At 36.9% G+C, this 25,379-nt stretch overlaps 1 protein-coding gene across 6 annotated transcripts in view; it reads left to right on the top strand.

Annotated features, from left to right (window-relative positions):
• Positions 1-25,379, top strand: part of ZNF91 (zinc finger protein 91) — a 61,458-nt gene that overhangs the window by 19,082 nt on the left and 16,997 nt on the right. For 4 of the 6 annotated variants that reach the window (XR_001486944.4, XR_001486945.4, XR_010583560.2 and 1 more), the window contains 3 exons: positions 1,382-1,508; positions 2,275-2,370; positions 12,623-15,900. Coding sequence is in view for 2 of the 6 variants with exons in the window: in XM_015440444.3 (XP_015295930.3) it covers positions 1,382-1,508; positions 2,275-2,370; positions 12,623-15,684 (3,285 nt within the window). In the remaining 4 variants the exon portion in view is untranslated. Of the gene's footprint in view, positions 1-1,381; positions 1,509-2,274; positions 2,371-12,622; positions 16,977-25,379 lie in introns of those variants that run through there. The other 2 variants (XM_015440444.3, XM_074025080.1) reach the window with 1 other exon arrangement.

Here is a 25,379-nt window from a genome sequence, read left to right as displayed (position 1 = left end):
CACTCCAGCCTGGGCAACAACAAGAACAAAACTCGGTTTAAAAAAATGCTTATGATAGTCAAGGGTCCTTCAAAAATATTTCTTTTCTATCTACCACAGCCTTCTCTGCATCATGGCTTCTTATATGCCATGCAGAATTCTCACCATGAATTTGTGATCTGCAATATTAAAAATGTTCTCTTTATGACTGTTGAACATGGAAAGGTGTGGATAATCTCTTTCTATGGAGAAAACCTGAGATTCTTAGTAAAGATGGATAACATACAATGTTGAGGTTCTTTTTTGTTTATTATCTCTATGCATTACAGGATTAAGAAAATGCTCCTATAAAGAGGGATGGCATTTGTTACCCAGAAAGTTGGGAAAAAATTACCCGGAGATACCTGCTTATTGGGTGTTAAAGAAAGTACTTAAAATCATTATTAAAAATTGTAGAACATGGAAGATACCTGTATCTTGAACTTTGCATACAACTGATGTTTTCGTATGGATAAATTCAGACTGTAATTTACTTTCATGGGGGCAATATCTCAGTAGTGATGCTGTGTCCTTCTGGATGCATGAGCACACTACAGAAACTTGTTCTAGTGCAACTGACATTAATAACTCACTTGCTTAATAAGCTCTCTTACAGATTTTTTCGCTATAGAGTTATTTTTCTCTTCATCATTAAGTATCTTTATGCAGGTGATGTGTATAAACTATCACATTTATTCTGGCAACTGCCCTTTTGTTTTAGGTTTTCTTTGCATTGTTTTTTTTTGGTAAATGAAAGCTCTCATCTTTGTTTACAGACCAGAAAAACTGAAGAAAACACAGGGTCTTCCACTTACTGGATGTTTGACAAAATAGTCTTTTGGGGTCAAAACATTGGCATTACTAGTGAGCTTTTTAGAAATTCAGTAACCCAGACTTTATTTCAGATCTCCTGAAAAAAATAGTCTGCATTAACAAGATATCTAGTTTATTGTACACATTAAAATTTGAGGGGTACCTTCTAACTCAACATGTCTATTTTGTCGGAAATATATAAACAACTATGCCTTTTTCATCTAAAAAATATATACAACTCATTCTATATTTTGTAAATACAGCACTCGAAAATGTACTTGTTAGTGTTTGTGCCCTCAATTTTACACTTTATCATCTAGACAAGTATCATATATACACTGATGTTGTGGATATTATGCCACTGTCTTTTCACAGAGTTAGACAATATGTTACAAAATGTTTGTGTGTTGACAATTATTTTACTGGATAATTTCAGCCACTCTTATAAGTCAAAACCAGTTCTAGTCACTTTCTGATTTTACCTTGAGTCAAATGAAAAATTCTGCCCATAGCCATTTTGTAAATCTGTGCGTTTGTGTGTGTTTTCCAGGGACTGTTGACATTTAGGGATGTGGCCATAGAATTCTCTCTGGAGGAGTGGCAACGTCTGGATGCTGCACAGCAGAATTTATATAGGAATGTGATGTTAGAGAACTACAGAAACCTGGCCTTCCTGGGTAAGGAAAATTTTAATACTAAATTTCTAATATAGACTAATGGTGGTTGTCGCTCTTTTTTTTTTTTTTTTTTTTTTTGAGATGGCTCAGACTGGAGTGCAGTGGTGCGATCTCGGCTCATTGCAAGCTCCACCTCCTGGATTCACACCATTCTCCTGACTCAGCCTCCTGAGTAGCTGGGACTACAGGTGCTCACCACCACACCTGGCAATTTTTTTTTTTTTTGTATTTTTAGTAGAGATGGGGTTTCACTGTGTTAGCCAGGATGGTCTCGATCTGACTTCGTGATCCGCCTGCCTCGGCCTCCCAAAGTGTTGGGATTACAGGCTTCATTTCTTTTTTGTAGAATGTTTTCTGGAAATTTGTGCTTTCAGATTTCTCTTTTCAAGAAAATCCTGGGGATTCGTTGGTTTAGAAAAGAATTTCTTCAAGAAGTTTCATCTTGACCTGAACTTTCCACATTCCTGAGCTGATCTGTGTCCTTCACTTTAGATTAGTGGTAATTTCAGAAGTTTTGTGGCATAAAATACTGTTACACCTTAAAATCTAATTGCCATCACCAGTTTTTGATTCAGTAGTACCAAGCAGTAAAATTAAGAACCTGCAAAATCAAAATGCTTTCTAAATATGTAGACATTTCTGTTACAAATTAGTATATTGGGATAAATTTATTAGAATATATTATATCCTGTTTACTGAGCACATTACTAAGTTGGCAGTTGGAGAATATGAGCAAGATTCATGTTAGTTATTTTTAATAAAACAGGTATTGCTGTCTCTAAGCCAGACCTGATCACCTGTCTGGAGCAAGGAAAAGAGCCCTGGAATATGAAGCGACATGAGATGGTGGATAAACCCCCAGGTAGGTGAGAGTGAATACAACAGACAACATGGATGAGAGGTCCAAAGTCAAGAAGAAAGCAAGTCTTTAAAGTGATCTGAGAAGCTATGTTCCAAAGGAAATAGTTTCTGGGAAGCCTGAATTTTTTGTTTAATTATACTCTCACTTCTGCTAGTGCTTATAAATTCTCTAAGAATTCTACTTTCCCTACAATTATCTATCTTCAAGTTTACAGTGACAGCCAAAGTACTGTTCATGGCATACATGAGTGCACAGTCTGACTTCTTTTTTCTTGTTTTTGTGGACAGACAGATACCTGCATAATTTTGCGACACTCTATTTTAAACTGTTTTTTAAGTTCTCTTTTTGCATTATGTCTGAAATGCGTGAGAGTAGTGGTTTCTGTTCCATTGGGTTTTTTTGTTGTTGTTCTTTATTTTTCTGCACATTTCATCCTGTTTTCATTACTATGGTCTTGAAATATTGTTTGAAATTATAAATTTGATGTCTTTCTGCTTTGTTCTTCAAGATTGCTTTGGCTATTCAAAGTTTATTGTAGTTTCATGTACATTTTAGGATTGTATTTTTCATTTCTGTGTATAAAAAACAATGGAATTCTGATAGGGAGTTTATCGAATCTGTAGATCACTTTGGATAACATGACAGTTTCACAATACTTTTTCTTTCAATAAAAGTAAAATATTTCTAAGTTTATTTCGGTCCTCTTAATTTTTTTCATTGCTATATCTTTCACTTAAAAGATTTATGAGCTTCTTGGTTAAATTCATTCTAAAATTGATTATTTCATTGCTATTGTAATTAACATTTTTTTCCCTCTATTTTATCAAATAGTTTGTTTTAAGTGTATGGAACCATACCTTACACTTGTATGTTAATTTTATATTTTGCTAATTGAGTGTATTCATTAGTTTAAACAGGTTTTAAAGTACTGTTTATATATATATATAATTACATGATCTACAAAAAGCAACATTTTACTTATTGGTCTTTAATTTCAATGACTTTAAATTTTTCTTTTCACTATTTCGTTTTCCGCATAGTTTCAGTGCTATGTTAAAATAGAAGCATTGACAATAAGAAACAATAGTTTTGCATTGGTGACTGTAAACTTGAAGGAGCAAACACCTGTTCAAGTATTTAAAAACTGGTTTCAGAAAGTAAAAGTCTATTTTTGTTGGGCCCCCATAGTGATAGAATACCCTCTGGGTTTGTAGTGAAGAGGGGTTGTAGCTTGGTCTTAAGTCTGCTGGGCTTGCACAAGGGTCCATCTTTAGATGTGTTGTTAAAAGGGGCTTGGATAGTTGTAATTCTCATTTAATTTTTGGACAGAATGAATATCCTTCAGGACTTTGCTGTGCAGGGCAGTCCCAAAGGCAGGTTTCTGCAGTCAGGCCTGCATATGGTGGGCCTTATATCAGGATGTGGGTGAGCATGGCTTTCACTGAGTACAAGAAAGGATTTTCCCAGGTCACTATGGGTTTCTACATAGGCAGAATAGGCCATGAACTGTGGCTCAGGGAGCTGGAACTGAATCATGGAACTGCTTCAGGGACCACAGTAAAGACCAAGGTCTGCAGGCCTGCCAGCATGGCTATAAATGGGTGTCTTTCTTCAGGCCTCTGGAAGGGCAGGACCTCCCCCAGACTGTGGCTGGGAAGGGTTTGGGATGGTTACAGAGTAAAGTTCAAAATTCTCAGTGGAACCAAGTTAGGTGGAACATTTTCTCATCTGTAGCCAAAAACAGTAGTCCTGTAGTTTGCCACCTGAATGAGGGCCTGCCTTCTAAAAAGGATTATCTTCAATCTTGCGCTTCAGCAGAGTTTCATAACTCCCTTCCTGGATCTCAGCTCTCTTAAAGACACTTATTTTTGAGATAGGGTCTTGCACCATAACCCCGGCAGGTCTTAATATTTTGACCAGAAGCAATTCTCCAACTTTAATGTACCATGTAGCTGTCACTACAGGGGTGAACCATGATGCCTGGTTCTCTCACAAACACATTTTTGTCAAGAATGGCTGACAAATTTCCTTGCTGTCAGGAGATAAGCAAATAGGGCACCTTTTTTTTTTTTTTTTTAATCTTATTAATGTCACTGTCCATATAAATTTTTGTTTTTATTTTCTACTTCAAATTTGTCTGTAGTTTTGGATTTAGACATTTAGGACAATATACTAGAATGTACATGTTGTGCCTGAATTAGATGCAGGCAGGCTAATAGGAATTACAGAATTTTCAGCCACTTTTTGTCAACAAATAATTTATTCCTCAAATATTTGTTTTATATATGAGGCTCTAACCATATTCTGCTAAATATATACATAATTTAGCAATTTAAGGCTATATTTGGTTCTAAACGTGAATTACAGTAGTTTTATTTTGTGTAAAAATAGCACATATTTAAAACATAAAAATTGACACTAGTTTCTTTTATATGCTTATTCTGTTAAGTTTCTCATTAGCATCTCCTATTTATGATTGTACTGCATTTTGTCTGGGATTTTATTGCCATACAATAGATACCATAGTTTAAAATGCCTGCCTTCCATGACTGCACAGTTACAGTCAAACATTGCAGTTTTCTAGACAAATTATTTGTTAACGTACATTAATGTTGCCAACTAGATTTTATGAGTAAACCTTTCTTTCATTATTTTCTTGCAGTTCTACATTAGTGTATTTGTTTGTGAAAGTTTCTTAATATCAGTTTATTGTGTTTTTGGTTTTACTTATGTGTTATAATTTTAGACAATTTGCAATTCTGTTTTTATACTTTAAGTCAATGTGGGATTTAATTAAAAGATAAATGAGCCATATGTGTATCACACTCAGATTATATATATATGTGTGTGTTTTTAGGTCTATAAATATGACCCCAATTTTGGTTATAGCTTATCTTGTATATATTCTTTCTTAATCTCATTTTTTTTTTTTTTTTCCTTTTTTGAGATGGAGTGTTGCTCTTGTTGCTAAAGCTGGAGTGCAATGCATGATCTTGGCTCACTGCAACCTCCACCTCCCAGGTTCAAGCGATTCTCTTGCGTCAGCCTCTCATGTACCTGGGATATCAGGCATGTACCACCATGCCCGGCTAATTTTGTATTTTTCTTTTAGTAGAGACAGGGTTTCTCTCATGTTGGTCAGGCTGGTCTTGAACTCCTGACCTCAGGTGATCTGCCTGCCTTGGCCTCCCAAAGTGCTGGGATTACAGGTATGAGCCACCTTGCCCAGCCTCTTAGTTCATTTTCAGTGTTGGCTTTATCTTGTCTTAGTGAGTAGTCCTTGAAATAGCATTATTTTCACCATGTGTTTAATGATGAATACGTATTTCCTTTGTGTGAAAAAACCCTTTTGTGATTTGAAGGTAATTTTCAAGAAAATTTACAGTTCTTTATTTTTTCTAGTTTTTTCAAAAATAATTGTTGTAAAAACACATAACATATAATTTAACTTCTTAAATCTATTTCAATGTACATGTCAGGGCCAGGCATGGTGGTGGCTCACTTCTGTAAGACCAGGATTTTGAGAGGCTAGGAGGATTTCTTGAGCCCAGAAATTTAAGACCAGCCTGGGCAAAATATGGAGACACCCTCTCTACAAACATTTTTATCTAAGAAATAGCCAGGTATGATGGTGTGTACCTGTGGTCCCAGCTACTTGAGAGATTGAAGGGCAGGATTATTTTAGCCTGAGAGTGTAAGGCTGCAGTGAGCCATAATGTGCCACTGCACTGAAGCTTGGGTGACAGATTGAGAGCCTGTCTCAAAAAAACAAAACAAAACAAAACAAAACTGTATATTTCAGGCATGTTAACTGTATTAACATAGTTATGCAAAGGACTTCTAGAAATTTTACATCTTGCAAAATTAAAATGCGGTGTCCATTAAATAACATTTACCCACCATTTTATGCTCTCTCTAGCCCTTGACAAACACCCTTCCACTTTCTGTTTTTACAAGTTTGACTATTTTATATATCTAAGTGAAATCTTAACATTCATCATTTCGTTACTAGCTTATTTCAGTTGACATAATCTCAAAGTGTATCTTTAAATGTGACAAGACTTTTTTTTTTTTTAAGGTTGAATAACATTCCGTTGTATCAAATATGTCTTCAGGGTCCTATGATGCATATTTTAGATATAGATTCATAAATGGAATTGCTGTATTTGATAATTTTATTTAAAGTATATTTATAACATTATAAAATAATGGGTGTATCCTGCTTTCCACCAACAATCAATAAGTTTCTTTTTTTTTTGGGGGGGGGGACGAATTCTTGTTCTGTCGCCCAGGGTGGAGTGCAGTGGCACGATACTGTCACACTCCAACCTCCACCTCCTGGGTTCAAATGATTCTCCTGCCTCAGCCTCCTGACTAGCTGGGATTACAGGCACATGTCACCACACCTGGGTAATTTTTGTATTTTTAGTAAAGACGGGGTTTCACCATGTTAAGCAGTCTGATCTCGAACTCCTGACCTCGTGATCTGCCTGCTTCGGCCTCCCAAAGTGCTGGGATTAAGGTGTGAGCCACTGTGCCCAGCCCAGGGTTTCATTTTTATTGCATTATCAACAGATTTGGTGTTTTCAAAAAATTGATAGTGACGATTTAAGTGAGTGTGAGGGGATTTTGTTTTTCATTGTGATTTTAATGTATTTCTCTACAAATTAGTAATTTTGTGTGTCCTTTCAAATTTTTCATTTGATTTTTTAATGAAATTTTATTTTAATTATTTGTCTATTTCTAAATAAAGTTATTCGACTTTATTGTTCCGTTTTACAAGTTGTTTATATTTTTTGGATATTCACTCTTATCACATGTAATTTGTAAATATTTTCACCCATTTTATAGTAGGCGTTATTTCTCTATTAAATGTTTACTTAAATATGCAGAAATTTCTAAGTGTAGTGTAGTAAAATTATTGTGTTTTTTTTCTTTGTTGCTCATGCATTTAATTATCTAAGAATTTGGCACCAAGACTAATGTCATGTGTTTCATATATGTATGTGTGTGTGTATATATATATATAGAGAGAGAGAGAGAGAGAGAGGCAGAGATGGAGTTTCGCTCTGTCACCCAGGCTAGAGTGTAATGGTGCGATATCGGCTCACTGCAACCCCCACCTCCCGGGTTCAATGGATGCTTCTGCCTCAGCCTCCTGAGTAGCTGAGACTACAGGTGCGCGCCGCCCCGCCCGGCTATTTTTTGTATTTTTAGTAGAGACGGGTTTTCACCATCTTGGTCAGACTGGTCTGGTCTTGAACTCCTGACCTCGTGATCCACCCATCTTGGCCTCCCAAAGTGCTGGGATTACAGGTATGAGCCACAGTGTCCCGCCTCCCCTATATGTGTTTAATAGATTAAAAATTTATGCCGCTGGGCCCGGTGGCTCACGCGAGTAATCCCAGCACTTTGAGAGACCGAGGCGGTCGGATCACGAGGTCAAGATTTCGAGACCAGCCAGGCCAACAAGGTGAAACCCCGTCTCTACTAAAAATGCAAAAAATTAGCCGGGCATGGTGGCGGGCGCCTGTAGTCCCAGCTACTTGGGAGGCTGAGGCAGGAGAATGGCGTGAAACCGGGAGGCGAAGCTTGCAGTGAGCCGAGATCGTGCTACTGCAGTCCAGCCTGGGCGACTGAGCAAGACTCCGTCTCAATAAAATAAATAAATACATACATAAATAAGCCAGGCGCTGTGCCCGGTGCCTGTAATCCCAGCTACTTGGGTGGCTGAAGCAGGATAATTGTTTGAACCCGGGGGCGGAGGTTGCAGTGATCTGAGACTGTGCCACTGCACTCCGGCCTGGGCAACAGAGTGAGATTCAATCTCAAAACAACAACAACAACAACAAACAACGACAACAAAAAAGTTATCTTCTTGTGTCTAATTAAAAGATTTTCACATATGGTTTAAGGAAATAATTGATCTTTATTTTATCAGTATGGATATTCAGTTTTTAACACAATTTTTTGAAAAGATTATCTTCTGTTGTGTGCTCATGTCAATTTTGTGGGAGATTATTTGGCCATGTACAGAAGAGTTCATTTCTGGGCTCTACTCTCTTCTTTCATCTGTTTATCTGTCTTTGTGTGAGTACCACATTGTTTTTGTTCTTGTTGCTTTTAATATGTCTCAAAATCAGAAGTTATAATGCCTCTTTGTATTTTTCGGTGGGTGGTTGGCTATAGTTCATAATAAAATTTTAACATCTCAAACAATATTTCTTTAAAAAACTACTATTGGGAGTTTTATAAAGATTATATTGAATTTGTCTACCATTGTAGGTTGTATTGACATTTTTGAAACATTAAATTTTTTTATTCCTGAGCAAAAATATGTTGAAGAGTGTTTTATTTTAATGTATTTTTGGATTTTTCCATTTTAATCTCCAGTTTAATATAGTTTTCATCAGAAAACACAAAGTGGATAATACTGATCTTCTTAAATTTATTTGTTTTTTTGTGTGTGTTTGTTGTTTTTGTTTGATGACAGGATCTTACTCTGTCACCCAGGCTGGAGTGTATTGGCATAATCTTGACTCACAGCAGCCTCAACCTACTGGGCTCAAGTTATCTTTCCACCTAAGCCTCTCAAGTAGTTGGGACTACAAAGTACCACGTCTAAATAATTATTTGATTATTTTGTAGGGATAGGGTCTCACTGTGTTGCCCACGCTGGCCAGAAACTTTTAGCTCTAAGTGATCCTCACACATTGGTCTCTCTAAGTGTTGGGATTATGGGCATAAGCTACACCACCCACCTGACATTCTTAAATTTAATAAAACTTAGTGTGTATCATAACAGAATACACCAGGTGCAAATAAGAATATTGTGTATTCCCTTGCTTTTGACTGAAAAGTTTTGTACGTGTCTGTTAAACCTAGTTGGTCTACAATATGGTTTTGATGTTGATGTTACCCAAACCTTATGCTACAATTAATTCTAAATGTTAGATGTCGGACCTGGTAGGAGGTGTTTGGGTCATGGGGCAAAGTCTTTATGAATAGTTTGGCACCATCCTCTTGGTAATCAAAATGTGTATGCTTTATTAATTCAAATGAAAGCTGGTTTATTAGAAGAACGTGGCTCCTTCACCTCATACTTGCTCTGTCTGTTATCATGTGGTACGTACAATTAATCTTCACCTTCCACCATGATTGTAAGCTTGCTGACACTCTCACCAGAAGCAGATGCTGGCACACACTTTTTATACAATCTGCTGAATTGTGAGCCAAATAAACTTGCTTTTTTATAAATTATCCACTCTCAGGTATTCCTCTATATGCAGAATAATAAATACAGTGTATAGTGTTGTCTAGGTTTTCTGTTTTCTTATTCCTTTTTATATGAATCTTCTATTTATTATTGAAAATGGGATCTTGGTGTCTACAATTACCATTTTCATTCTGTTTTAAATATTCTATGGAAGATCTTTCAGGGTTTTAAGCATCATCATTATGATAATAAAGATTTCTGTATTTGTATATTTACATTTAATAGAGAGTTTTATTTTATATATGATTTTATGATACTGTCCAGTAGTTTTTTTTTAAACAAAACTGACTCATGTTAGCATTTCTTATTGTTATATGCAGAGTCTCACGTTACTCAGGCTGATCTGAAACTCCTGGTTTCTAGTGTTCTAACAGACTTGCCTCCTAAAACTGTAGGATTACAGGCATGAGCCCACGGAGCCTGGACACCATGTAGCACTTTTTTGTAGAACTGTGCTAGTGGTGATGAACATTCTCACTTTTTATTTTGGAAATTTTTTATTTTCATCTTCTTTTTAAAGTGAAATAAATTTAAATCAAGTATTATTGGTTAGAGTTTTTTTTTTCTTTTGTTACATCAAAATTTGGGAAGTTCTCACCCTTTTTTATTTTCAAGTAACCTCTGTATTATTTTTTTCCATATTCTTCTAAGATTTTCTTAATATGTTAATCTAGTTGATGGTATCTAATAAGGTTCACATTCCATGTTTTAATTTGGTTTTGCAATTTTGTATTTTTGTGTTTTATATTTTAGGGTATGCCACCACACATTTATATATGCTTTGATATTTTAGTATAATAATTGTGCATGCCAATATGTAACTTTATACAATTTAAGACAGTCTGGAGCAAAATCAAATATGATTGAGCCGTATGTCTTTTTCCAATAGAATTATCTCTATATTTGTTTGCCAGTATAAATGTTATCTTTGTATTTTTTATAACTTGTATATTTGTTGTGTAGGTTTGTTGTGAATGATTTTCTAATCCTGTGTAGCTCAGTAGTCATAAAATTCTTACAGTTTCAACATCCTATTTATTTATGAATCTATATTTTTTTTGTGGGAGAAACACTTTTAAATGTGAATATAATTTAAAACTATCATAACTCTATACATCTTTTAGTTATTATTATTTTTACTTGTCAAAAACAAAATTTACCACAAAATATATTTAAATATGTAGTCTTATTAATCATCTTGAAATTTTCATGCAACATTTTGCTAAAATGTTTTTATCTTGAAAGCTAAATGTTAATACATATTAACTACCAAATTTTTTTTTTTTTTTCTTGAGACGGAATTTTGCTCTTTTTGCCCAGGCTGGCACGATCTTGGCTCACCGCAACCTCCGCCTCCCGGGTTCAAGCGATTCTCCTGCCTCAGCCTTTTGAGTAGCTGGGATTACAGGCATGTGCCACCACACACAGCTAATTTTGTATTTTTAGTAGAGACGAGTTTTCTCCATGTTGGTCAGGCTGGTCTCGAACTCCTGACCTCATGATCTGCCTCAGCCTCCCAAGTAGCTGGGATTACAGGCACACGCCACCACACCTGGCTAATTTTTGTAGTTTTAGTAGAGACGGGGTTTCGCAATGTTGGCCAGGCTTGTCTCGAACTCCTGACCTTAGGTGATCTGTCCGCCTTGGCCTCCCAAAGTGCCTAAAATACAGGTGTGAGCCACCATGCCTGGCCTGGCACATCAGTTTTATTTTGCAGCTTCAAAGATTTTTTTGTCTGTGACTTTTGAAATCGTGCTTATATATGTGTTTATTATAAATATCTTTCTGTGATCCTAGTTTGTTGAGCTTCTTTATATTTACATCATTTTTTCTTACTTTTAGGATCAGTTTTTATATTTTTACCTCCACAATTTCTGTTTTTTTGAAATCTTAAATATTTTTTTTCTCATCCTCATTTTTCTGATTCTCTGTAGTTGTCTCTGTTCCTATTTTAATCAGTATTATTCAATTTATTATCAATTCTTAAAATTAATGTATATATCTTTTTATGGTTTCTTTCTGAAAATTTTATATTTTTGGTGGAATCATATTGCCCTATTTTGTATATATTATCTTTGATTGAGATGTGGACATCAAAAAAAGCTACCTGTCAAAGTCTTTATAATGTAGTTTTGTCCTGGCATAGTCTGAAAACAACTATCTTGTCTAATGATTAGGGGAATTTCTCCAATATGTTCTTAGGGTATGTGTTGTCTGAAATTTTGTGTTTATTTTTAATTAAGAGGGTTTACTCATGTTACTTTGTAGGAGTCAGTAATCACTTGCTATGCCTGTTTCCTTTCTGTGGTACTGTGGTCTCTCTGCTGCTGTAACATTTTTCTTTGGTTTCAGCACTCAAACTGTCATTCCAAATTATGCCATGGTTTCTCTCAACACTTTATGTCATAAGAGACAGAAACCAGTGTCAGGAAAAGCCCCTAAAAGCTAGAAATAAAAATGAATGGGCTAGTATTTTACCTTTCTTTTAAAACAGAAACCAAGAGTTGGCAATTTACCTCTAAAGGCACTCTATTATAATGGGAAGCAGGAAAAGCTGTGTCGGGTAAATTTAACAGATTTCTTTTTTTTCTGTGTGGTTTTTTGCATTGTGCTCACCCAAGACACTGCACACACTTATTAATATAGATGTAATTTGATCTGTATGTTTTTGTTACATATATATGCCTATGAAAGAATTAGGGCCTGTGCAAGAGAATGGCATGAACCCTGGAGGCGGGGCTTGCAGTGAGGCGAGATCACACCACTGCACTTCAGCCTGGGCGACAGAGTGAGACTCATCTCAAAAAAATAAATAAATAAATAAATAAATAAATAAATAAAAAGACTTAGGGCCTGTGGTATTTTGCAGTGCTATTTTGTTTATGTAGTTTGTGTAATTTTATAGGTAAGATTTTTAAACTATATTCATTTGAGTCCGGTCAGTGGAGTAATTTATTATTTTTAATTTTTTTTCAGCTATATGTCCTCATTTTGCTCAAGACTTTTGGCCAGAGCAGGGCATGGAAGATTCTTTTCAAAAAGTATTACTGAGAAAATATGAAAAATGTGGACATGAGAATTTACAGTTAAGAAAAAGTTGTAAAAGTGTGGATGAGTGTAAAGTGCACAGAGAAGGTTATAGTAAACTTAACCAGTGTTTCACAACTACCCGGAGCAAAGTATTTCAATGTGGTAAATATTTGAAAGTCTTTCATAAATTTTTAAATTCAAACAGACATACGATAAGTATTACAGAGAAGTCCTACAAATGTAAAGAATGTGAAAAAATCTTTCATTGGTCCTCAACCCTTACTAATCATAAGAAAATTCATACTGAAGATAAACCCTACAAATGTGAAGAATGTGGCAAAGCTTTTAAGCAACTCTCAACCCTTATTACGCATAAAATAACCTGTGCTGAAGAGAAAATCTACAAGTGTGAAGAGTGTGGCAAAACTTTTAATCAGTCCTCAAATCTGACTACATGTAAGATAATTCATTCTGGACAGAAACCTTACAAGTGTGAACAATGTGGCAAAGCATTTATCTGGCTCTCAACCCTTACTGGGCATAAGAAAATTCATACTAGAGGAAAACCTTGCAAGTATGAAGAATGTGGCAAAGCATTTATTTGCTCCCCAACCCTAACTAGACGTAAGAGGATACACACTGAAGAGAAACTCTACAAATGTGAAGAATGTGGCAAAGCATTTCTATGGTCCTCAACCCTAACTAGACATAAGAGGATACACACTGGAGAGAAACCCTACAAATGTGAAGAATGTGGCAAAGCTTTTAGGCAATCCTCAACCCTTACTAAACATAAGAGGATACACACTGGAGAGAAACCCTACAAATGTGAAGAATGTGGCAAAGCTTTTAGGCAGTCCTTAACCCTTACTAAACATAAGATAATTCATAGTGGAGAGAAACACTACAAATGTAAAGAATGTGGCAAAACTTTTAAGCAATTCTCAACCCTTACTACACATAAAATAATTCATGCTGGAAAGAAATGCTACAAATGTGAAGAATGTGGCAAAGCTTTTAATCAATCCTCAAGTCTTTCTACACATAAGATAATTCATACTGGGGAGAAGTCTTACAAGTGTGAAGAATGTGGCAAAGCATTTATATGGTCCTCAACCCTAACTAGACATAAGAGGATACATACTGGAGAGAAGCCCTGCAAATGTGAAGAATGTGGCAAAGCTTTTAGCCATTCCTCAACCCTTGCTAAACATAAGAGAATTCATACTGGAGAGAAACCCTACAAATGTAAAGAATGTGGCAAAGCTTTTAGCAATTCCTCAACCCTTACTAATCATAAGATAACTCATACTGAAGAGAAACCTTACAAATGTAAAGAATGTGGCAAAGCTTTTAAGCGACTCTCAACCCTTACTAAACATAAAATAATACATGCTGGAGAGAAACTCTACAAATGTGAAGAATGTGGCAAAGCTTTTAATCGATCTTCAAATCTTACTGCACATAAGATAATTCATACTGGAGAGAAACCTTATAAGTGTGAAGAATGTGGCAAAGCATTTATCTGGTCCTCAAGCCTTACTAAACATAAAAGAATTCATACTAGAGAGAAACTCTTCAAATGTAAAGAATGTGACAAAGCATTTATATGGTCTTCAACCCTAACTAGACATAAAAGGATACACACTGGAGAGAAGCCCTACAAATGTGAAGAATGTGGCAAAGCTTTTAACCATTCCTCAACCCTTACTAAACATAAGACAATTCATACTGGAGAGAAACCCTACAAATGTAAAGAATGTGGCAAAGCTTTTAAGATTCCCTCAACCCTTGCTAAACATAAAATAATATATGCTGGAGAGAAACTCTACAAATGTGAAGAATGTGGCAAAGCTTTAAATCAATCTTCTAATCTTACTACACATAAGGTAATTAATACTAAAGAGAAACCTAACAAGAGTGAAGAATGTGGCAAAGCATTTGTCTGGTCCTCAACCCTTACTGAACATAAGAGAATTCATACCAGAGAGAAACCCTACAAATGTGAAGAATGTGGCAAAGCATTTAGCCAACCCTCACACCTCACTACACATAAGAGGATGCACACTGGAGAGAAACCCTACAAATGTGAAGAATGTGGCAAAGCTTTTAGCCAATCCTCAACCCTTACTACACATAAGATAATTCATACTGGAGAGAAACCCTACAAATGTGAAGAATGTGGCAAAGCTTTTAGGAAATCTTCAACTCTTACTGAACATAAGATAATTCATACTGGAGAGAAGCCCTACAAATGTGAAGAATGTGGCAAAGCCTTTAGCCAATCCTCAACCCTAACTAGACATAAGAGGATGCACACTGGGGAGAAACCCTACAAATGTGAAGAATGTGGCAAAGCTTTTAATCGATCCTCAAAGCTTACTACACATAAGATAATTCATACTGGAGAGAAACCTTACAAGTGTGAAGAATGTGGCAAAGCATTTATATCATCCTCAACCCTTACTGGACATAAGAGAATTCATACTAGAGAGAAACCCTACAAATGTGAAGAATGTGGCAAAGCATTTAGCCAATCCTCAACCCTAACTAGACATAAGAGGATGCACACTGGAGAGAAACCCTACAAATGTGAAGAATGTGGCAAAGCCTTTAAAGAGTCCTCAGCTCTTACTAAACATAAGATAATTCACACTGGAGAGAAACCCTACAAATGTGAAAAATGTGGCAAAGCCTTTAACCAGTCTTCAATCCTTACTAACCATAAGAAAATTCATACTAGAGAGAAACCCTACACATGTAAAGAATGTGGGAAATCTTTTAACCGGTCCTCAACCTTTACTAAACATAAGGTAATTCATACTGGAGTAAAACTCTACAAATGTGAAGAATGTGGCAAATCCTTTTTCTGGTCCTCAGCCCTAATCAGACATAAGAAAATTCATACTGGACAACAACCCTACAAACAGGAAAAATTTGGCAAAACCTTTAACCAGTTTTCACACCTTACTACAGATAAGATAACTCGTATTGGAGAGAAATCTTAGAAGTGTGAATAATGTGGTAAAAGTCTATAAAAAGTCCTGAATTCTTAACAGACGTAAGATTATTCATACTGGAGAGAAACTCTACAAACCTGAAAGATGTGCCAGTGCTTTTGACAACTCAAACTTTCCTAAACATCAAGAAACATACTGCTGAGAAATCCTAGAAATGTGAAGAATACGACAAAGCATCTAAATGATTGTCACACTTGATTGTAGGTAAGATAATTCATACTGGAGAAAACTACCAGTGTGAACAATGTGGCCAAACTTTGAACCAATGCTCACACCTTAATGAACAGGAAAGCATTTATATTTGAGAAAAAGTGTACAAATATAGACAAAGTAAAAATGCCATTAATACCTGCTCACATCTTACTCAAAATCAGAGCGTTCATACTAAATAAAAACATTAGAAGTGTAATTACTGTCAAAAGATCGATCAGAAAATATGTCTTTAAGAAGAGTATTTTGAAAAAGCATTACAAATATGAAGAGGCATTATTTATGACCTTTTCTATGGAAAGGTAAGGACCATTAAAATGTAAGATGCATGATGAAAACTTAAGTAGAGAGGAGCTTTGTGGTTAACTTGTAATATTGAGTGACGCATGAGGTAGGTGTTCAGATTAGTATTCTTCTGCATTATTATGAAAGGAAAACATTCTTAATTTTAGTTAAAATTTAGTATGATTGTATTTTTATGAAATATTGCAGTATATTTTAAAATTATAAATTACATGTGAACTTAACTTTTCAACTCAACATTTTTAACATGTTAAATACTATAGTGAATTCAATGAAGTGTTATTATGCCTCTAACTTTAACCTATTCCACCTTACTCAAGGGTGTAAGTAAAAGATGGTAAAAATATACTGTTTGGTAAGATAAATGGATTGACATCTCTTGTAATCTTTTTTGCCAGTGACTTAATTGCCATTAAGTTAAAGAATATTGTTCCTTTAGGTTAAATTTTTATTTTTATTTTCACATTTAAATGTATTCTTAATTTTTGTGGATACCTAATATGTGTACATATTTATGCCCTATATGGTATATTTTGATACAGGCATACAATATATAACCATTACATTAGACTAAATGCAGTCTCCATTACCTCTAGCATTTATTCTTTGTATTACAAACAATTCAATTCTACAGTTTTAGTTATTTTTAAATGTACAATTCAATTATTATTGACTACAGGATTATTTTTATGGTCATAATAAAAATTATATACAAACATAAGTAAAATACATACATTTCTGAGTCCCGAATAAATCTTTAAAAATTTTTTAATATATTTTTCTTTGAACATGTGGCCTCTGCCTGCAAGAACATATGGACTGTTAGTATTGATTTACATTGAGTTAAAAATACACATCTATTAGTCTAAAGATGAATCTTAGGTGTAAATAAATTCTGGAGTGTGAGTATAAGTTTGAAACTATAGGAGAAAAAAAGCAATACTGGAACAAAATAAATCATTTTAAGAAGGTGTCTAATTTACTAGAAAACAAAAATTCTCAAAAATGCTGAAAGCAAATTTATGCTGTCTGCTTTGTATTGAATTTATTACTGTACAATCTTTTGGTTCAGAATCTCCCCATGCAAATTCTCTGTTTTAACTTGACCGGCACTCATGATGAACCCTAATTTTCTTTTTTGTTTAATAGGTTTTTTTTTAAATTTTTGTTTTTGTTGTTTGTTTGTTTGTTTTTGAGACAGAGTCTTAATCCATCTCCCAGGCTAGAGTGCAATGGTGCAGTCTGGGCTCACTGCAACCTCTGCCTTTCAGGTTCAAGCAATTCCCCTGCCTCAGCCTCCTGAGTAGCTGAGATTACAGGCACGTGCCACCATGCCCGGCTAATTTTTGTATTTTTAGTAGAAACGGGGTTTCACCATTTTGGTCAGGCTGGTCTCAAATTCCTGACCTCATGATCAACCCGTCTCATCCTCCCAAAGTGCTGGGATTACAGGTGTGAGCCACCTTGCCTGGGCTAATTTTTGTATTTTTAGTAGAGACAAGGTTTCACCATGTTGGTTAAACTGGTCTCCAAAGCGTGACCTCAGGTGATCACTCACTTCGGTTTCCCAAAGTGCTGGGATTACAGGCATGAGGTACCAGGCCTGGCCTGTGTAATAGTTTTTTTTTTTTTTTTTTTTTTTTTTTGAGACGGAGTCTCGCTCTGTCGCCCAGGCTGGAGTGCAGTGGCCGCATCTCAGCTCACTGCAAGCTCCGCCTCCCGGGTCTACGCCATTCTCCTGCCTCAGCCTCCCGAGTAGCTGGGACTACAGGCGCCCGCCACCTCACCCGGCTAGTTTTTTGTATTTTTTAGTAGAGACGGGGTTTCACCGTATTTAGCCAGGCTGGTCTCGATCTCCTGACCTTGTGATCCGCCCGTCTCGGCCTCCCAAAGTGCTGGGATTACAGGCTTGAGCCACCGCGCCCGGCCCATTGTATTATTCTTATGCCTTTGCATCCTCATAGCATACCTCCCACATATCAGTGAGAACATATGATATTTGTTTTACCATTAGAATAATAGTCTCCAGTCTTATCCACGACATTGCAAATGCTCTTAATTCATTCCTTTTTATTGTTGAGTAGTATTCCAACATATATATGTGTGTACGTGTGTGTATATATATATACACACACATTATACCTACTATATATATATATATGTACACACGCATACACATACACAGACACATATGTATGTATCTCACAGATTCTTAACCCACCCGTTAATTCATGGGCGTTTCAGTTGGCTCCATGATTTTACAGTTGTGAATTGTGCTGCTAGAAACACGCATGTGCAAGTACCTTTTTCAAATAATGACTTCTTTTTCTCTGGGTAGATACTCAGTAGTGGGATTGCTGGATCAAATGGTAGTTCTACTTTTAGTTGTTTACAGAATCTCCACACTGTTTTCCATATGTATTTATATGTTTTCTATAGTGGCTGTACTAGTTTACATTCCCACCAGCAGCATGGATGTGTTCTCTGATTGCCACATCCACGCCAACATCCACAGTTGTTTGATCTTTTGACTGTGGCTATTCTTGCAGGAATAAGGTGGTATTGCATTGTGGATTTGATTTGCATTTCTTTGATCATTAGTGATGTTAACCACTTTTTATATGTTTGTTGGCCATCTTCTTTTGAGGATTTTCTATTCATGTCCTTACCCCACTTTTTGATGGGGTTGTTTTTATTCTCTTTTTTCCTTACTGATTTGTTTGAGTTTGTTTTAGATTCTGGATATTAATCTTTTGTCAGAGGTATAATTGAGTTTGTTGTAGATTCTGGATATTAATCCATTGTCAGGTGTATAGATTGTGCAGATTTTCTCCCACTGTGTGAGTTGTGTTTACTCTGCTGACTGTTCCTTTTGCCATGCAAAAAGCTCTTTAGTTTAATTAGGTCTCAGCTATTTATCTTTGTTTTTATTGCATTTCCTTTTTGGTTTTTGGTAATGAAATTTTTGCCTAGCCAATGCCTAGAAAGGTTTTTCCGATTTTATCTTCCAGAATTTTTATAGTTTCTGGTCTTAGGTTTAAGTCCTTAATCCATCTTGAGTTTATTCTTTTATAAGGTGAGAGGTGAGGATCCAGTTTCATTCTCCTACATGTGGCTAGCCAGTTATCCCAGAACCATTTGTTGAAAGGGTGTACTTTCCCCACTTTTATGTTTTTGTTTGCTTTTTTGAAAATCACTTGGCTGTAATTATTTGGGTTTATTTCTGGGTTCTCTGTTCCATTTGTCTATGTGCCAATTTTTATACCAGTACCATGCTCTTTTGGTTACTATGGCCTATATAGTTTGTAATCAGGTAGTGTGGTGCCTCCAGATTTGTTCTTTTTGCTTAGTCTTGCTTTGGCTATGCAGGCTCTTTTTTGGTTCTATATGAATTTTGGTTCTATATGAATTTTAGTATTGTTTTTTCTAACTCTGTCAAGAATGATGGTGGTATTTTGACGGGGATTGTGTTGAATTTATAGATTGCTTTTGGCAGTATGGTCATTTTCACAAATTATTCTACCCATGCTTGAGCATGGGGTGTGTTTCCATTTGTTCGTGTTGTCTATGATTTCTTTCAGCAGTGTTTTGTAATTTTCCTTTTACAGGCCTTTCGACTTCTTCATCAGGTATATTCATTTAATTTTTTTATGCTATTGTAAAAGAGGTTGAGTTCTTGATTTAATTCTCTGTTTGGTTGCTGTTGGTGAATAGAAGAGCTACTGAGTTGTGTACATTAATCTTGTATCCAGAAACTTTGCTGAATTGTTTTATCAGTTCTAGGAGCTTTTTGGAAGAGTCCTTACGGTTTTCAAGGTAAATGATCATATCATCAGCAAATGGACAGTTTGACTTCTTGTTTACTGATTTGGATGCCCTTTATTTCTTCCTCTTGTCTGATGGCTCTGACTAGGACTTCCATGGCTCTGTTGAAGAAGAGTGGTGAGAGTGGACATCCTTGTCTTGTTCCCATTGTCAAAGGAAATGGTTTCAACTTTTTTCTATTCAGTATTATGTTGGCTGTGGGTTTGTCATAGATAGCTTTTATTTTTACATTAAGCTGTGTCCCTGGTATGCCAACTTGACTGAGGGGTTTAATCATAAAGTGATGCTAAATTTTGTCAAATTGTTTTTCTGCGTCTATTCAAATGAGCATGTGGTTTTTGTTTTCAATTCTATTTATGTGGTATATCACATTTGTTGACTTGTGTGTGTTAAACCATTCCTGCATACCTGGTATGAAATCAGCATGATCATGATGGATTATCTTTTTGACATGTTGTTGGATATGGTTAGCTAGTGTTTTGTTAAGAATATTAGCATCAATATTTATCAAGGATATTGGTCTGTAGTGTTCTTTTTTGGTTGTATCTTTTCCTGGTTTTGGTATTAGGGTGATGCTGACCTCATAGAATGAATTAGGGAGGGGTCCTCCTTTCTCTATCTTGTGGAATAGTGTCAAGAGGATTGGTACTAATTTGAATATCTGGTAGAATTCTGCTGTGAATCCATCTGGTCCTGGGCTTTTTTTGTTGGTAATTTTTAAATTAACCACTTTAATCTCACTGCTTGTTATTGGTCTGTTCAGGGTGTCTAATGCTTCCTGATTTAAGCTAGCAGGGTTGTATTTTTCCAGGAATTTTTTCATCTCTTCTAGGTTTTCTAGTTTATGTGTGTAAATGTGTTCATAGTAGCCTTGAATGATTTTTTTGTATTTCAGTGGTGTCAGTTATAATGTCTCCTGTTTCATTTCTCAGTGAGGTTATTTGGATTTTCTCTCTTTTCTTGGTTAATCTTGCTAATGGTCTATCAATTTTATTGATCTTTTCAAATAAGCAGCTTTTTGTTTCATTTACCTTTTGTATTTTTTTGTTTCAATTTTATTTTGTTCTGTTCTGATCTTGGTTATTTTCTTTTTTTCTGTTGGGTTTGGGTTTGGTTTGTTCTTGTTTCTCTAGTTCCTTGAGGTGTGACCTCAGATGGTCCGTTTTTGCTTTCAGATTTTTTTATGTAGGCATTTAGGGCTATGAATTTTCGTCTTAGCATCACCTTAGCTGTATCCCAGAGGTTTTGATAGATTGTGTCATTATTGTCACTCAGTTTGAAGAATTTTTTAATTTCTATATTGATTTTGTTTTTTGCCCCAGTGCCCATTCAGGAGCAGGTTATTTAATTTCCATGAATTTGCGTGGTTTTGAAGATTCCTGTGGGAGTTGATTTCCAATTTTATTCCACTGTGGTCTGAGAGAGTGCTTGACATAATTTCAATTTTCTTAAATTTGTTGAGGATCATTTTATGGCCTATCTTATGATCTATCTTGGAGAAAGTTCCATGCACTGTTGAGTAGAATGTGTGTTCTGCAGTTGTTGGATAAAATGTTTTGTACGTATCTGTTAAGTCCATTTGTTCCTGGGTATAGTTTAAATCCATTGTTTCTTTGTTGACTTTATGTCTTGATGACCTGTCTAGTGCTGTCAGTGGAGTATCAAAGTTTGCCACTATTATGGTGTTGCTGTCTATCTCGTTTCTTAGGTCTGTTAGTAATTGTTTTATAAATTTGGGTGTTCCAGTGTTAGATGAATACATGTTTAGGATTGTGATGTTTTTCTGTTGGACCAGGCCATTTACCATTACATAATGTCCCTCTTTGTCTCTTTTAATCACTGTTACTTTAAAGTTTGTTTTGTCTGGTATAAGAGTAGATACCCCTGCTTGCTTTTGGTATCCATTTGCATGAAATGCCTTTTTCCACCCCTTTAAGTTTATTTGGGTCCTTATGTGTTATGTTAGCTGAGTCTCGTGAAGAAAGCAGATAGTTGATTGGTGAGTTCTTATTCATTCTGCAGTTCTGTGTCTTTCAAGTGGAGCATTTAGCCCATTTACATTCAATATTAATATTGAAATGTGCGGTAGCATTGCATTCATCATGCTCTTTATTGCCTGCATAGTTTGGTGTTTTGTGGGGTTTTTTAATTTTAATTTTTATTATTATTTTTTTAATTTTTATTTTTCTTGAGACAGAGTCTTGCTCTGTCTTCAAGACTGCAGTGCAAGATTATGTTCTTTGTCTACCACCACCAGGTTGAGTAGGGAAGAATAATTGGGTGCGAGAGGTGCTAGATGTGTCTAGTTCAGACTCTTGTTGGACGGGTCTTGCTGCGGCTGCTGTGAGGGGTGCAGGTGAGATTCCAAGGTCACTAAAGTTTTGTACCTAGGAGGATTATGGATGTCTCTGCTCAGTCATACAGGATGTCAGGGAAGTGGGGAAAGCTGGCACTCACAAGCCCGACTTAGCTCCCATGCAAACCAAAGAGTGGGTCTCAATTTCACTTTGCCCCCACAACAGCCCCGAGTCTGTTTCCAGGTGGAGGGCAAGTTGGGCTTGAAAATTGCGTAAGGCTTCCTGCCTCCCAGCTGGGAAAGAACAGTGCTTTAGTTTTTCCCAGCCTGTGAAGTCTGCAAGCCAGATTCTTGCCTCCCCCTGAGTTCTGGCCAGGAGACTTCTTGCCTTGTTCAAATTCTTGCAAAGTTCAGCTAGGGAAGCCTTTCTCCCTTTGGTGTTTTACGCCCTGCTCCTCTGTTTTCCCTCCTGATGGATTCCTGTGGTGCCAGGCAGGAATGGGCTGCTTGGGGATTCAGCAAGCTCCTAGGGCCTCCCTGCTGCCTCCTGCACCCTGTATGGGGGTGTGTGTTCAGAAGAGGAGGGTCTGCCGTTCCCACTTCTGCAGTTGGGGCACTCACAGTATTTGGGGTGTCTCCCGGGTCCTGTAGGAGCAGTCTACCTCCTTCAGAGGGTCTGTTCCTAATGCCTTTAAAGGTACATTCTCAAGCTGAAGGTGGTGATTTGTTCAGGTAATCTCACCTGAGAAAGAATTACAGAAGAGAGAAAACATGGTTGATTCTTAGATAAGTGTCCCAGGTCAAAACTGTGTTCACAGTTTCTTCTAGAATTTCATGTATTTAGAATTGCAATCATTTACATTTCTACCTCTGATGCTTTTGCCTAACAAGATTGTTTCAACTACCTTTTCCCTTTTCTTCTCATGACAGTGAAAGGATCTCTTTAAAATAATTCTTCCCAATTTATCAGAGCCTTTATTCTCTCCATCCAGCCTTCTTATATATCACAAATAATACTCATCTTGAATTTATACCCTGAAATATTGAAAACATTTTCTTTTCTTTCTTTTTTTTTTCTTTTTTTGAGGTGGAGTTTTGCTCTGTCACCCGTACTGGAGTGCAATGGCGCGATCTTGGCTCACTGCAACCTCCACCTCTCGGATTCAAGCGATTCTCCTGCCTCAGCCTCCCGAGTAGCTGGGATTACAGGCGTATACCATCATGCCCAGCTAATTTTTGTGTTTTTGTAGAGATGGGGTTTCGCCATGTTGGCCAGGCTGGTCTCAAAACTCTTGACCTCAGGGGATCCATCCACATCAGCCTCCCAAAGGACTGGGATTACAGGCTTGAGCCACTGCCCGGCATGAAAGTATTTTCTTTGTTGACAGATCAGCTTGGGCAGGTGGGGATTGCAAGGCTCTTGTATTGGTTCGAACCTTGAGAGCACGCCAACAGACAAGATGAGGCAATATGGAGAACAGACTGTTTTAATGAGGACCTGGGTGCAGGCGGGCTGAGACCTAAAATGGCCTCAGCCCCAAGACAAGACAGGGCAGGGGTTTTATAGTCCTCTGTAAACAGGAAGTGTCCCAGTCTGACGCGACTGCTACATAGTACCAGACAACCTCCCTCTCGATCTTAAGGGGGAATGTGTCTCCTGGCCAGATCTCTTCCTGCTTCTACTCTCTTGCTGATGCATGCTGCTGGCACAAGTGGCCTTGCACCTTGGAACTGGGCCTGAGGAGGGAGAAGTTATTCATTCCCTTAAGCTTTCAGACCCCAGGGAGAATCTTTCATTCTTGTCTATTTGGTCATAGAAAAAAGGGACAACTTTCTCAGTAACTACTTCAGGCATGACATAGGAGTGGAATGGGTACCTTCAAAAAATAAAAACTTAATTTTTGGGGTATTTTTGAGAGACAGGTTGATACCCATTGTGTCGTTGTAGCAGGAGCATTGTCTGGATTGTCTGGTGGCTAACTAGTTTCAACAGGAGTTTTAGTGGTTTTATCATTAGTGGGATTACACGGGAGAGCAACAGGAGGAACGTGGTGATGATTACTGGCCCTACCAGCGTTTTAAATTCTCCTAAATTAGAGAACCACCTTCCTAAAAGGTTTGTTGGGCCCCACCCCTTCTAGGTTCGGACTGGTACATGGGTACTTTTCTGATTTTTGAAGTGATTCCCAGTACTGCTTTTCTGTTGTCGTCTATGTTAAGACAACAATTAGCGATATTAAACTTACTATAGACTCCACCTTCTTCTGCTAATAAGTAGTCTAGTGCTAGCCTGTTTTGATAAATAGCCGCATGCATTTGGTTTTGTTGTTCTGTGAACATTTCCAGAGCTGAGGCGGTTTGGTTAGTGATTATCTCTAAAACTGCCTGTAGTCTTAATTATTCTAGTTAACATATATATGGGAGTGCAATAACCCCATGAACTATCCTCAGCTCAAGTGGCAGGACAGTAATATTTGATGATCCATTGTGGAGGCCATTCATCCTGTTGCCATCTTTGGCTTCCTCCTGCCTTTAAGGATCGTGGTTGTTTTTTATTTGTTTGTTTTAAATTATTATTACATGCAGGGACTCCAAGAGTGTTTCCCACTGTTAATGTTTTGGAGGAGGGAGTAGCCTTGGGGATGAGCTTGACCCTGGTGCGATGAATCCAGCTGGGGAGTCCTTGGACTCTCACTGCGGTCAACGTGCTGAGTATCACAGTGCAGGGGCCTGCCAACTTCAGTTGTAGGTTTTTGTGAGGGTTGGGTTGGCAGATAAACACATCTGTGCCTGCAAGACAGTTATGTTGAAAGGACAAGGAGGTGTTGACAGGGAGGGGCATGGCCTCATTTGCTGCTTCATGAAAGAAAGACTGTGTCTGGATTAAGGAGGGGAGGTAATTCCCTAGTGGCTCAGAATCTGGGAAGGGTGGAGGCCTCAAGACAAAATTTGGCCATCAGGAGAACCAGCCCCCAATATTTCAACGTAGGTTCTTTTCTATTTTCCTTAAGTGTCGGCCGGTCTGAGAAATAAAGAGAAAGAGTACAAA

This window comes from Macaca fascicularis, chromosome 19 (assembly GCF_037993035.2).
Source record: "Macaca fascicularis isolate 582-1 chromosome 19, T2T-MFA8v1.1".
Taxonomy (NCBI): Eukaryota; Metazoa; Chordata; class Mammalia; order Primates; family Cercopithecidae; genus Macaca; species Macaca fascicularis.
Note: the sequence above shows the minus strand (reverse complement) of the source record. Positions and strands in the feature narration are given on the sequence as shown.